The 13,332-nt window shown below is 53.5% G+C and overlaps 1 protein-coding gene across 1 annotated transcript; it reads left to right on the plus strand.

Annotated features, from left to right (window-relative positions):
- Positions 1-5,432: 5,432 nt before the first annotated feature.
- On the plus strand, positions 5,433-13,077 carry LOC114700187 (potassium channel subfamily K member 16-like). The gene is made up of 5 exons (XM_028879687.2): positions 5,433-5,645; positions 9,134-9,248; positions 10,218-10,384; positions 11,098-11,263; positions 11,515-13,077. Exons 1-5 carry the CDS (start codon positions 5,433-5,435, stop codon positions 11,730-11,732), a joined length of 879 nt encoding a protein of 292 aa, XP_028735520.1. The 3' UTR covers positions 11,733-13,077.
- The last annotated feature ends 255 nt before the right edge of the window (positions 13,078-13,332 follow it).

The raw sequence follows: 13,332 nt of genomic DNA on the forward strand, positions 1-13,332 counted from the left end.
ATGTGAGTCTTCTCAATTCCACGCCCCCAACCATGCTTCAGTGGAGCCTCAGATTCTATGTTTAAAAACAAACAGACAAAAAACAACAAAACAAAAACAAAAACAACCCACGCTGTTCCTTCCAGAAGAAACAACAGCAAAGACTGAACAAGATCAGTATCAGGGGCTGGAGAGATGGCTTAGCAGTTAAGAGCACTGGCTGCTCTTGCAGAGACTTGGGTTCAATTCCCAGCGCCCACATGATGGTTACTATTGCTGTGATACAACACCACAGCTAAAGGAAGTTGGCAGGAAAGGGTTTATTTGGCTTATGTTTCCATATCACTGTTGATCACTGAAGGAAGTCAGGACAGGAACTCAAACAGGGCAGGAACCTGGAGGCAGGAGCTGATGCAGAGGCTATGGAGGGGTGCTGCTTTCTGGCTTTCTCCTCATGGTTTGCTCATTCTGCTTTCTTAGAGAACCCAGGACCACCAGCCCAGGGATGGCACCAGCCACAATGACCTGGACCAATCTATAATGACCAATCACTGATTAAGGAAATGCCCTACACGCTTGCCTAGAGCCCCATCTTATGAAGACATTTTCTTAATTGAGACTCCTTCCTCTCAGATGACTTTAACTTGTGTCAAGTTGACATAAAACTATCCAGGATAGGGGCTCACAACTGTCTGTAACTCTAGTTTAGGGGATACAACACTGTCTTTCAGCACCAGATAGACACGTGGTGCAAGTACATTCATGCAAGCAAATCATTTATGACATAAAATAATACAATAACGAAACTTTTAAAAAAATCAACACTAGGCATGGCTGCTTGTTTAATTGGAGAGTCCCCTCAAATCATCCCTCAGCATCCCATATCCTCACTTCTGGTCACAGCAAGCTGGACCTCCTCTGAGACCAACTTCTCAGTTAGATAAAGACCCATACAGACCTGTACCACCTGCTCCACATAGAACGTTCTCCTACAACACCACTGTAGGGAGACTTCCAGGAGCATCCAGCATCCTTGCTCACTACTTAGCCCTGTAGCCACTTGGTTCTATTAGGTGGGCCATTAAAGGTGGCCCCTGCTCTCTCCTGCCCTTTCTCACGTAGGACATAAACCCGAGGCATGTGGGCCTCACTCTCCCCCTGGCTCCTGTTTGGAGAGTGTTCTTTCTCTTCTACACAGACATGTCGGTTGAGTGAATCCATAAGCAAATACCTATGTTGGATGGTCAGGTGGGTGGCCTGTCCTTTTCCTTATCTCAGGGCTCATTCAGGTGGAAGGAAACCCAAGCCCAGTTACTCTGTTTACTCTGGATTCTCTGTCCGTTGTACATGGGATTGATCTGGGGCTTCCCCCCCCCTCCAATCTCTCTATTAGTTCAGCTTCAGAAAATCTCTTATCACCTCCAGATGTTAGGCCGCGCTCTGCCGTCAAGCCTGCCTGGCCATTTTACATTTGTCATTAATTGATTTTGCCCTCCCCACTTGGGAAGCACAAACTGGCTCTGCCCGTTAGCAGCAATAATTCCCAGAAAAGGGTTATAAATCATGCCTTGTGTCTAGTCCTCCCTCACAGTGGAGCACTATCCATATAGGGGGATATACTGGGTTAGAAGGTAGGGAGGATCCCATAGCCCAGAATCCAAAGCTGGCAGACCCCCAACACACAGGGGACACTCACCTTGGATGTGTAGGAGAAGGAATAGAGATAAGGAGGGAAGAAGCGGGTGGACTGTGTGGCTTCCCCTGGGGAGATGTGAAAAAATGTCTGTTCACTCCAGATAGGGCATGGACTACAGGCCTAAGCAACCATTCTACCGAAGTCCAGCTTAGTGAAGCAGTGAGCTTCCTTGGTTACTTACGGAGCATGAATGACTCAAAGGCAGCTGGATCTCTGAGAGGCCCACCCCGGCATGGGTGGCAGCCTACAGGGTGCATCCCTGGAGCTCTCTGCACAGCCAAAGGCAGCCCTATGGAAGAGTCTCCTCCTTCCAGAAAGTGTTTACCATCCCTCTATCCTGCGGAAATGGCTTTGTGACTCTCGTTAGTTTCTGAGCTTCCTGACTCTTGTGAGGCAATCAGGAAGAGGGGGTGCTTTGAGGACCCCCTCTTTTGTTGTCCTCATTCATATTTTACCTTTGTGTTTCTTCCTACCTTCCTTTTTTGTTTGCTTTTTGTTTTTAGAGACAGGGTTTCCTCTGTGTAGCCCTGGTGGTCCTGGATCTCACTCTGTAGACCAGCCTGGCCTCGAACTCACAGAGACGCGCCTGCCTCTGCCTCCCGAGTGCTGGGATTAAAGGCGTGCGTCGCCACTGTCTTGCTCAACTTTGTATTTCAATCCCTATAGATTTTATGGTCTAAGGCTTAGACTCTAAGGGTTTTGGGAAACCAGTGGGTGTAGTAGCACACACTTTTAATCCCAGTACTCAGGAGGGAGAGGCCAGCCTGGTCTACATGGTTAATTCCAGGGCTACAGAAGACACTGTCTCCAAACAGTTTTCAGAAGTTCCCCAACCACATGCTGTGTTCTGGAGAGAGAGCCCCATGCTGGAAGCCTCAGAAACCAGAACCAGCAGGAAGGTTTCAGAAAAGATGACTCCCCAGCGCTCCTCACACCCCCTCCAAAATGGACTACACCTGTTCTTGCTCTGAATTCCAAGCAGCCATGTTCCTGCTTCACCGCCCACCAGTGACATTGTGTTGTGTTCTGGGTTGGGCCTCGTAGCAGAGGAGAAACTCTGTTACTCTCTCTCATAAACTTGGAAGTCATAACATTTCTCCCCGCCCCTGCTTTGGTTTTCCTTAAGGCCCGGTCTTAGTTACCTTTCTAGTTTTGTTAAGAGACGCCATGACCAAGGCAACTTATAGAAGAAAGAATTCACTGGGGCCTGGCTTACAGCTTCAGAGGGGGAGTCTACGGCCATCAGGACAGGGAACAGGCAGGCATGTTGGCATTTGCAGTGGTAGCTGAACCCTTACGTCTTGATCCACAAGTACAAGGCACAGAGAGCGCTAACCAGGCCTGACATGGGCTTCTGAAAGCTCAAAGCCCCCTCCCAGTGACACACCTCCTCCAACAAGGCCGCACCTCCTAATCCTTCCCAAACAGTTCCAACAACTAGGGACTAAGCATTCAAATATAAGGGCCTGTTGGGGGCCTTTTTATTCAAACTACTACACTCCTCTCCCTCCAGCATGCGTGCTCTCTCTCATCTTTACTTCATTACAGAAGTAATGGTGGTCGCTTGTCCTGACAGGCTAGCCACAGCATCTGCACACCACACCTTCTTCTAGTTGATGTCCATACCTGTGAGGCTCACACTCCCTTTCATGGCGGCAGCTCAGTTCCAGAATCCTGCCTACTGAATTACTTGACCCAAAGATATCCTATCCAGTGCCAGACACTTGTGAAATGACCACCCAGTAAATGTTCTCATGGACACGCTGCCTTTCCACATGGGATCAGAGACAGGAAACACCAAGAGAAAAAGGCAGAGAAGTGAACCCAGAGCTCATCTCTGTCTCATTTCTTTTATATGGAATTTCCAAAATAGGGAAGTCTACTGGAGACAGAAAACAGGTTCCCATAGGCTGAGGGGCCAGATGTGGGTGAAGTGGGAAGCAATAGCTAATGGGGGAAGGGCTCCTCTTTGGAGCAGTAATTGATAGCGGTGTGGTCTTATAACTCTGGATAGAGGACAAACCACGTGCGATGGTCAGTGTTGACTGTCAACTTGACAGGCTCTAAAATCAACTGGCAGACAAGTGTGTGTGTGTGTGTGTGTGTGTGTGTGTGTGTGTGTCCCAAACCTCGGTGAGAGACTTTCTAGGCTGAATTGATTGAGGTGGGAAGATACTTCTTAATGTGAGCAGGACCATTGATAGTTGAAGCCCCAGACAGAACAAAAATGGAGAAGGCAGCTAGGCAGTGGTGGTGCACACCTTGATATCAACACTCAGGAGGCAGAAGCAGGCAGATCTCTGTGAGTTCGAGGCCAGCCTGATCTACAGAGTGAGTTCCAGGTCAGCCGAGGTTACACAGGACGTTTTTGAAACTCTGTCTCAAAGAAAGAAAGAAAGAAAAGAAAAAAAGAAAGCTGACCACCTCTCTCTGCTTCTTGACTGTGGATACAATGTGGCCAGTGCTCACCCCTCTCTCCCGCCCTCCCTCCCTCCCTCCCTCCCTTCCTCCCTCCCTCTCTCCCTCCCTCCCTCCCCTTCCTCCCTTCCTCCCTCCCTCTCTCCTTCCTTTCCTTCCTCCCTCCCTCTCTCCTTTCCTCCCTCCCTCCCTCCCTCCCTCTTTCTCTCTCTCTCCCCCTACGCCCCTGCCCCCCCTTCCTGACTGTGGATACAATGTGGCCAGTGCTCACCCCCCCCTCCCTCCCTCCCTCCCCCCCCTCTGCTTCCTGACTGTGGATACAATATGGCCAGTGCTCACCTCCCTCTGCTTCCTGGCTGCTGATACAATGTGGCCAGCTGCCTCATGCTCCTGCAGCCGCCTCTCCTTGCCGTGATGAGCTAACCCCACACTATGAACCCAAACAAACCCTTCCTTCCTCCATTTGCTTTGGTCAGGTGTTTTCTCAGCAATGAGCACATTAATGAGGACACCGCGGGAGTGGCCACTTTCAACGTATGTCAGGTGAGCTATTCTAGAATGTCAATAAAGAATGTAATGTCACATCCACCAAAGATCAACGGAGGCCCCATGGGTCCATCAGTGGAAGAAGGAGCCCCTGACAGCCCTGTGGGGGTGAAGGCTGGCTTCTGGCTTCTGCACACTCCCATCTCCTGAACTGAGCAGATAACCTGCTCAAGGGTCTCAAGCAAGCCCAACCATGGGCAGAAGTGATTCCTGGTGGTAACCAGGGCCTCCTGTGTATCAGTAGCACCGATTGATAATGCTGCTAAGCAGGGCTGTCATCCGCCTGTTTACTTTGCTCTGATTTGTTTTACTCCGGTTTTTTCTTCCCCAGGTTCCCCCAATAGGCAGGTCAATCCTCTCTATTCCGTTCTGTAAGCAAGGCCAGCCCACACCCTTCCCTCCCAAGCCTCCCGTATTTGAGCTGGAGCCTTCCCAAGTGAGGAGTCTGAAGATGTCAAGAGCCCTTGCAGAGCCGGCTGAGTGGGCTCCCATTCAGGCTGTCTCACAGACACTCGGCCTCGCTCGGGAGCAGAGGATGAGACCAGATGAGCCCCACAGAAGCCTGTAGGTGTCCTCGAGGGGCCTGTGCATTTGCCACCTTGCTGGTGTGCATGGAAAAACAGGGCTGGGTGGGGGATGGCAGGCCTGTTTGCACACTACACTGTTCAAACAGACTCCCCTGCCGCAGACACCTGTGAGGTGGAGGACAGGGAAGGCAGTAGCAGGGGCCCTCACCTCTTCTCGACTCTCCCCACAGCCACCCTGACGGCTACTGTAGAGTCCTTGCCACACCATGCCCCGGGCTGGGCTCCGTAGCTGCTGGGGTGGCCAGGTATTGCCCCTGCTTCTGGCCTATATCTGCTACCTGCTGCTCGGAGCCACCATCTTCCAGCTGCTGGAGAAGCAGGCAGAGGCTCAATCCAGGGACCAGTTCCAGCTGGAAAAGCTACGCTTCTTAGAGAACTACACCTGCCTGGACCAGCAGGCCCTGGAGCAGTTTGTGCAGGTGAGGGAGTAAGAAAGGATGGGCCAGGAAGAGAGGGGAGGTGGGTGGAGGGGCCGGAGGCAGGTGCAGAGGTTGGTTCCCTGTTCAGAAGCAGAGTGTAGAGGGAACCCGAGCCTGGAGAGATTTGTCCAGAGCCCTGACCCACAGGTTTGGTATGTGACCTTGATCAAGTTACTTAACCTAAATGCCCTCGTCTGTAGGGTGAACGGAAAGAGTATACCTGGGGTTGAGGAGGGGGCTCGGTCAGTTAAATGTCTGACGAACAAATACGAGGATCTCGGCTCTGTGCCCAGATCCTGTTCTGCAAAGCCAGGTGTGGGGCAGTAAGAGGGCTCTGTGATTAAAGGTACTTGGCACGGGGCCTGATGACCCGAGTTCAATTCTTGGAGAGGAGAGAACCAGCTTCTGGAAAGCTGTCCTCTGATCTTGACACTTACAATGCCGCATGCATGTCCACACACATATAAACACACACACACACACACACTAATTAAATGTACTAATTAAAATGTAATCTTAAAGTTAAAAGAAAAAAAAAAAAAAAAAGGCCAGGCATGGTGACTTGTAACCCCTGCACTGGAGAGGCCCAGATAGGCAGATCTCTAGGGCTCTCTGACCATCCAGCCTTGCCAAATGGACAAGGCCCAGGCTAATGAGAGAAAGCCTGTCTCGATAGATAGATAGATGATAGATAGATAGATAGATAGATAGATAGATAGATAGAGAAATGTAGAAAGCTAGAGGTGACTTAGTAGAATGGAGCACTTTCTTTGTAAGCAGAGGGACCTGAGTTTGAATCCCTAGCACCCATGTCTAACTCTGGGTATGGCTGCAAGTACCTGTGACCCCAGCCCTGGGTGGGTAGGTTGGGGAGAGAGGTGGATCCCGAGAGTTCACTGGCCAGGCCAGGCCAACCTAACCAGGGCGAGCTTCTAGTTCAGGGAGAGACTCTGTCTCAAGGCAAAACCAAGCAAGGCCGATGGCCCTGAGGAATGACACCAGAGGCTGGCCTCTAGCCACACGCACACACATACATGTGCACAACTGTCTGCACATACACAAGCATGTGTACACACACACACACATACGCACAGAAAACGCATGTCTGTGGTCTAAACATTTGACCGCAGATTAAAAGTCCTCTCTGAGCTGTCACTTGCTGCATGAACATAATCTGTCAGTTACCAACACTCTAGAAATTTCCTCTCCCACACTCCCCCACTTCTCGGGACCGCTACTCCATCTGCTGGCTCCCAGCTTATGTCCCTGGGTGGAGATGCAGATAAAGGTGAGGACCCGCTGGGCTGGCGGAAGACAAGCTCTGCCAGGACAGCACCCCCCCCCCCCCCAGCTGCTCTTACTCCCTGCCAAGCGCAGTTGGCACGGTGATCATGTGTGTTAAATGAGGGGATCAAGCTCTGTTCCATTGTGATTCAGCCCCCGGGGCTGAGCACCTAAAGGTGTTTTCCTCCGGCTGCTTACTTTACCCGGTATCTGGCATCTTCAACTTGCAGGTGGGAGCTGAGACTAAAGAGAGGCAGGGTGTGGGCCAAGGCTACACAGTCCCTGGCTGAGGCAGAACTCGAACCCAGGCGTCCTGCTAGCTGACTCCTTATTCTTCACTCCACGAACCAGCTCACGTGCTGAGGACAGGGTCCGGCTGGAAGTGAGAGTCCTTACAGTGTGGCCCGTGGACCTCCCCCACCAGTGGCAGCGCCTGAGAGTGTGTCAGGAAAGCGAGTGTCAGCCCCCACCCAGCCCTGCTGACTCAGGAGCTTTGGGGGAGGTCACCAGGTGGTACTGAGGCCCTGAGACTTCTCTTGGGCTGAGAGCAACTGCCTGCAGATGCTACGGGAGCAGGGAGGGCAGTCCCCGCTGTTCCAGGATATACTCTGCATAGAGTTACTCAGGGTGGTACTCATTTCCAAAGTCCCCCAACTTCCTGGAAGTAAGCCAGAGACAGGGACACTCCAAAACCTCCTCCTGCCCTGGGCTGGAAGTGGAACCAGAAATGAGGAGCTGGCAAGGCTTGAACCAGCTCTGTAGACAAAGGGCAAGGATGGACTGGATCTGACTGCATCCCAAGGGGCCAGTGTTTAGTCCAGGAACTCATTAGGAAAGATGGGACACCCCCCTCCGAAAGTCCTCAGTCGCAGGACAGACCCTTACCTTCCAGGGTAAGTGGAACTGGGAGGTAAGATTTGGGGGAACCCAGTCCCTGGGGAATTCCCACACCGAGTCATAAACAGAGCTGAGTGTAGTATTCAAATGTGACTCCATGAGGAAGCAAGCTTATACATCAGCCCCTTTCTCCTTCACCATTGGATTCTCTGAGTCCACCCATCCACAGAGCCAGCAAAGGGGTCAGAGCCCCTCCTCCACAGGACGGAGGGCTCAGAAGTGGAGTAGGGACAGCCAGGGACCTGGGCAAATGCTGTCCCCAAGGGTGAACGTCTCCAGGGAGGGACATGCTCTGGAACGTCCGGCTTAGGTCTCTGGGTGTGTGGGAAAGAGGGGGCCAAAGTCTACATCTTAAGAGGTGAGTTCTGCCATGTATGGCTGGGAGGCCTCTGCTCAGCCCGTGAAAAATCAGTTCCCACAGGAAAGGGAGACAGGAGAAGCTCTACTTCCCAGGGGTTCCCCCACCTTTGGGGGCACCGCCAGATATCGTGGCTGAGTTGCCACCATCCTGCGACAAGTTCCCAGCTAAAGGGGAGAGGGCTAGAGTTCGGGGAGATGGAACCCTGCCCATTCCTCATGAGGGGGTGAAGATGAGGCTTGAGCCTGCTAAGAAACACAAAACATAGACACATAAAGCACACACACACACACACACACACACACACACACACACACACACACACGCAACACACAGCACTGTACAGTACATACACACCACATGTACACAATACCATTATATTCCCATGTACAGACAGACAGACAGATACACACACACACACACACACACACACACACACCCTTCGGTGGGACTCTCTGATGGAATTTCTCCTGCAGGCATGGGTTGCACTCACCAGAGGGTACGAGAGAACAAGGCTGCTAGCCCCCACTGAATGCCCAGGAAAGCTCCCACCACCTGCCCCTTGGGAGGGCAGCCCCAGACCCCACTTTGGCCAGTAGACCCTTCCAGAAGCATTTGATTCAAAACCCACCTTGTCGTACACTCCACGTGTGTGTGTGTGTGTGTGTGTGTGTGTGTGTGAGAGAGAGAGAGAGAGAGAGAGAGAGAGAGAGAGAGAGAGTTTCCTGACTATCAAGAACACCTCCACACCACCTCCTTAGGCCCCCCACTAGCTCATTAGAACACCCCCTCAGGCAGCCCCTAGCCACTTAGCAAGTGTCTTAGCCTTGGCGCCTTCATGTCATTTTCTGTGAAACAGGAACAGTGCTAAGAGACGCGAAAGCACCCCCCCCCCCAAAGCTTAGCGACTCGGTAACTGCCTATCCTGCTGGCCATGCCACCTTCACAGGTCATCCTGGAAGCCTGGGTGAAAGGCGTGAACCCCAAAGGCAACTCCACCAACCCCAGCAACTGGGACTTTGGGAGCAGTTTCTTCTTTGCAGGCACAGTGGTCACTACCATAGGTAAAGGGGTGAGGAGGGAGGGGTAGGCCCTGCTGGGCTTGGGAGCCCTTCCAAAGGCCACCACCGGGACAAGGATGTGGTTTGTCCAGGAGGGGGCAGACAAGGCCCAGATCGATCGGGAAGTGGGTTGGGGAGAGCCTTGGAAGTGGAAGGGCAGCCAGGCTGGCTGAGGCTGCAGGTGGCTGGGCTCACTTCCCTGCGGCTCGCTGAAAGGCTAAACAGAGCCTGTCCTCAGCACAGCGAGAGAGAGCGAGGGCCTGCCCTTCTATTGCCTTCAGTCCTGCCCGGCAGAGAGCTGGTCCTGATGTGCTAACGCTGTGCACCAAGCTACAGACCAAGCTCAAACCTGGGACTAGAAAGTCCTCTCAGGAGAGAGAGAGATAAAGGGACCGGGGTGGGAGGGCATTTGTGCACAAGGGTTGTTCTTCAGGGCTCGGTGTACCGAGGAGATGGGGTACCACAGAAAGACCACTCTACTCACGGCCAGTGAATCCCCTCTCACACAGGCCTCCCTTCCATTCAGTTAAACCCAAATCCGATCCCGCCCATCTTCCTTGGCAATCCAGGCGGAATGACAGAGTAGGGGTTGGGATGTAGACCTGGATTTGTCCCGGGCTTGGCCTTCAGAGCTTCTCATCCATCAGAGAGGGAGTGCATTGCTATAACCACACAGCTCAGGTGATGAGATAGACATGACACGAGACATCCCAGGGACTCACGCCTGGCAGGGAGGCAGAGGGTGGCAGTCCGGAGGGCTTTATGGAGGCAGCATCATCAGAGATGAGCCTTCTGTAAGTAGAGATTGTTCTATCACGGAATAGGGTGAGTGTCCATGGGAACAGAGAGCTTCTCCTTCCCCAGAGATGAAGCCACTGCTGGAGCTTTGGCGGGGGTGGGGAGGAGGGGGTGCGGGCGGGAGGCCATTCTGGGCTCTCTCTTCCATGATCTGCACACTCTCTTGCCCTGCAGGCTATGGAAACCTGGCGCCCAGCACGGAGGCAGGGCAGGTCTTCTGTGTCTTCTATGCCCTGATGGGCATCCCACTCAACGTGGTTTTCCTCAACCACCTGGGCACAGGGCTGCGTGCCCACCTGACCACATTGGACAGGTGGGAGGACCATCCCAGGCATTCCCAGGTAAGGCAGAGTCCTCCCTCCCCTCCAGGCTCTCTGGGACAGATAGCTAAATATTGGGAGATGGGCTTGGGTATACAGACATCTGAGGGTCAGTGTGGACAGCTGCAGCGCTGGGAGATGAGGGGGAATTAGGGAAGCGATGCAGACTGGACAGGGCATAGCTCAAGGGGCTCTGCAATTACATGTGACTATGGAGCCTACCTGAGTCAGGCCCTGAGTATGACTTCCCTGGGAGCATTGTGCCGTGTGCCAGGCAGCTCTCTGCAGCATCCTTCTCTGGTGGAGAATTTGAACATTACCTCTCCATGGTCATCACAGGCATCCAACATTCTTTCATGTAGTCCAAAACAGTCTCCGGGCTACCCAGCATGCCCCACAGAGCTTACTGCCATAGAGGGACTTGGGACAGTTCTGTGGATGACAGCAGTCTTATCCCAGATCTGAGTGCCCTAGGGAACCTGCTCAAGTGTGATTCTCAAGTTCAAAAGGAGCCTTTGGCTCCTTCCTTGACCCACTAACACATTCTCTTGCCCAGGAAAGCTTGGCACATGCATGTTATATGCCCCTGGGTACAGCCCCACCCCAAAGTCTACAGCCAGCGAGGGAGTGGGTGGCTTAGATATTGCCCTGCCCACACTCAGCTTTTCCCAGACCTCCCCCATATACTTCCAGAGCCTTCCAAGTGGTCTCACCGGCAGACTCTCCCCTCCCAGCTCCTGCAGGTCTTGGGCCTGGCTCTGTTCCTGACCTTGGGGACCCTGGTCATCCTCATCTTCCCACCCATGTTCTTCAGTCACGTGGAGGGCTGGAGCTTCCGTGAGGGCTTCTACTTTGCCTTCATCACCCTCAGCACCATCGGCTTCGGGGACTACGTTGTCGGTGAGAATGGGAGAATCAGGGTACCTTGGTGGGCGCCCACTAGGATGATGGGGAACAGGGAGGTACCAGCTGAGCCTGGTTACTTCTGGGGTCACCGTGGACTCTTGGTGGCATCCCCAGAAGTCTCTGGTATGATATCTATCCCTGCCTCCTCCATCATTAGTCTTCGTCCGAGGACCAGGGAGAGAGCATTTCTGTGAAAGCTGGGGGTGGCAGAGCCCTCGGACATGAACCATCACCTTCCCTGGCAGGCACAGACCCCAGCAAGCATTACATTGCCGTGTACCGGAGCCTGGCAGCCATATGGATCCTGCTGGGGCTGGCGTGGCTGGCAGTGGTCCTCAGCCTGGGATCCCTGCTTCTGCACAGATGCTCCCGGCTCTGGCTCCTCATCAGAGGCCTGGACCTCAAGGAGGAAGCAGCCCCTGACTCTGACCCCAGACCACAGAAAATCCCCATCTCTGCGTGAGACCCAAGGGTCCTGCCCTCCCCAAACCCATGACAGCCCCTGCCCTTCCTCTTCCTTCTCAACCCACTCACGACCCAGAGGACGTGGTCAGCAACTCTTCAGAGAGAGAAAAGGAGACAGTGTGCCCACAAAGTCACTGGTGGGAGTCAAAAACCAAGGCCTGCGTGGATGGCGATGTGCAGGCTGGCTTCGGAGCTCTTTCCCCCTGCCTCCCAAAAAGGACCCAGAAAAGTCAAACCCAACACAGATCATGGTGGCCAAATCACTACTGCCACCTTCACATACTGGCAGAAGCCCTCAGACTGCAAGCGAAGGTGGACTTGATGTCTGTTTTTATTGCTACCTACATCCTAGGCTCTTCGAAAGTCCCAACTATGTACCAGGCACGTGCCTGGTTCTGGGGCTGAGACAGTGGTGGTTTCTACCTTCACTGTGTCCTCAGTTTTGAAGGAGCCCCCCTCCCCCCCATGCAGCATGTGCAGCCTTGATGGGAACAAGCCAGGGCAGAATGAGAGTTCAGGGCTGTGGCTGAAGGAGGGGAGCTGGGCACACAGCTGAGGGCGCATTCAGGGCACACAGGAGTCTCACAGCTGAGGGACAGGAACGCTGCCAGTTAGTTCTCCAGCTCTCCTTGCCCACGAGTGGAGAGAGGTATCCTAACAATGCTTGGGACCTCTTTCGGGTGTCCCACTGCTTTCCTGAACATGGCTTCCCCTGACCCTTAGAGCACCCCTGGACCTCATCACTCCCCCTGAGACGCTGGAATGGCTCCCAGGAGCCTCATTGGATATGAGCTCCCTGGTGGCATTGACTCCCATGGGAACACTCTTCATCCGAGTCTGGTCCTTCTGCCAGATTTCGACACTGTAGGCCAGAAGGGAGGGGAGGTTTGGCCCAGTCTGTCCCAACGCCCAATCTCACAGGATTAGGAATTAAACTTTTTCTCGGACTTCCCCCACCTCCTTAGTGGCAAAGGGCTTCCTAAGATCTGTGTCTTCTTGACAGCAGTTAAGGGTGGAGGTGGTCCTGACTGTAAGCCCGGGAGGTTGAGGGAAGTCCCAGGGAAGGATCCACATTGGCAGGGGGTTCCCAGCACCCACGTCTTAGATTGAAATCCAAAGTCCTCCTATACCTCTGCACATGCTGGCCCCTGCTTCTGTTGTGAGGGCATAGAGACACAGAGCCCTCCCTCCAAAGCAGCAAGGGACAATCCCTGTTCCTGTTCTCCAGCCTGCCACCCCTCCCCCAGCACACAGACCGACCACACCCAGCTGGGAACCCTTTTTATTTCTTTGAGTGCCCTGGCTGTAGACCTAGGGCGATGCTAGCACTCTGAGGAAGTCCCGCCCCCTCAACTTAAGCAGGAGTCCTGTGACAATAAACGTGCTTCTGTTTCTCCTCCGCACAGTGGATTGCAGGAGTCTCTCCTACTACAGGGAACCGCTGGGGTGAGGGTGGGGAGTCCTGGGCCCTTCCCTCCCCTGTCTGTGGTTACCCCGAAGCCCCCTCCTTCCCTCTGATGTGGAGGTGGGGTGGGGGTAGGGTGGGCACTCCACACTCTTCTGGGAGTGGTCTTTTTTGTCCCAGGGATTGGATCCTG

The sequence above is a fragment of the Peromyscus leucopus genome, chromosome 9 (assembly GCF_004664715.2).
Source record: "Peromyscus leucopus breed LL Stock chromosome 9, UCI_PerLeu_2.1, whole genome shotgun sequence".
Classification (NCBI taxonomy): domain Eukaryota; kingdom Metazoa; phylum Chordata; class Mammalia; order Rodentia; family Cricetidae; genus Peromyscus; species Peromyscus leucopus.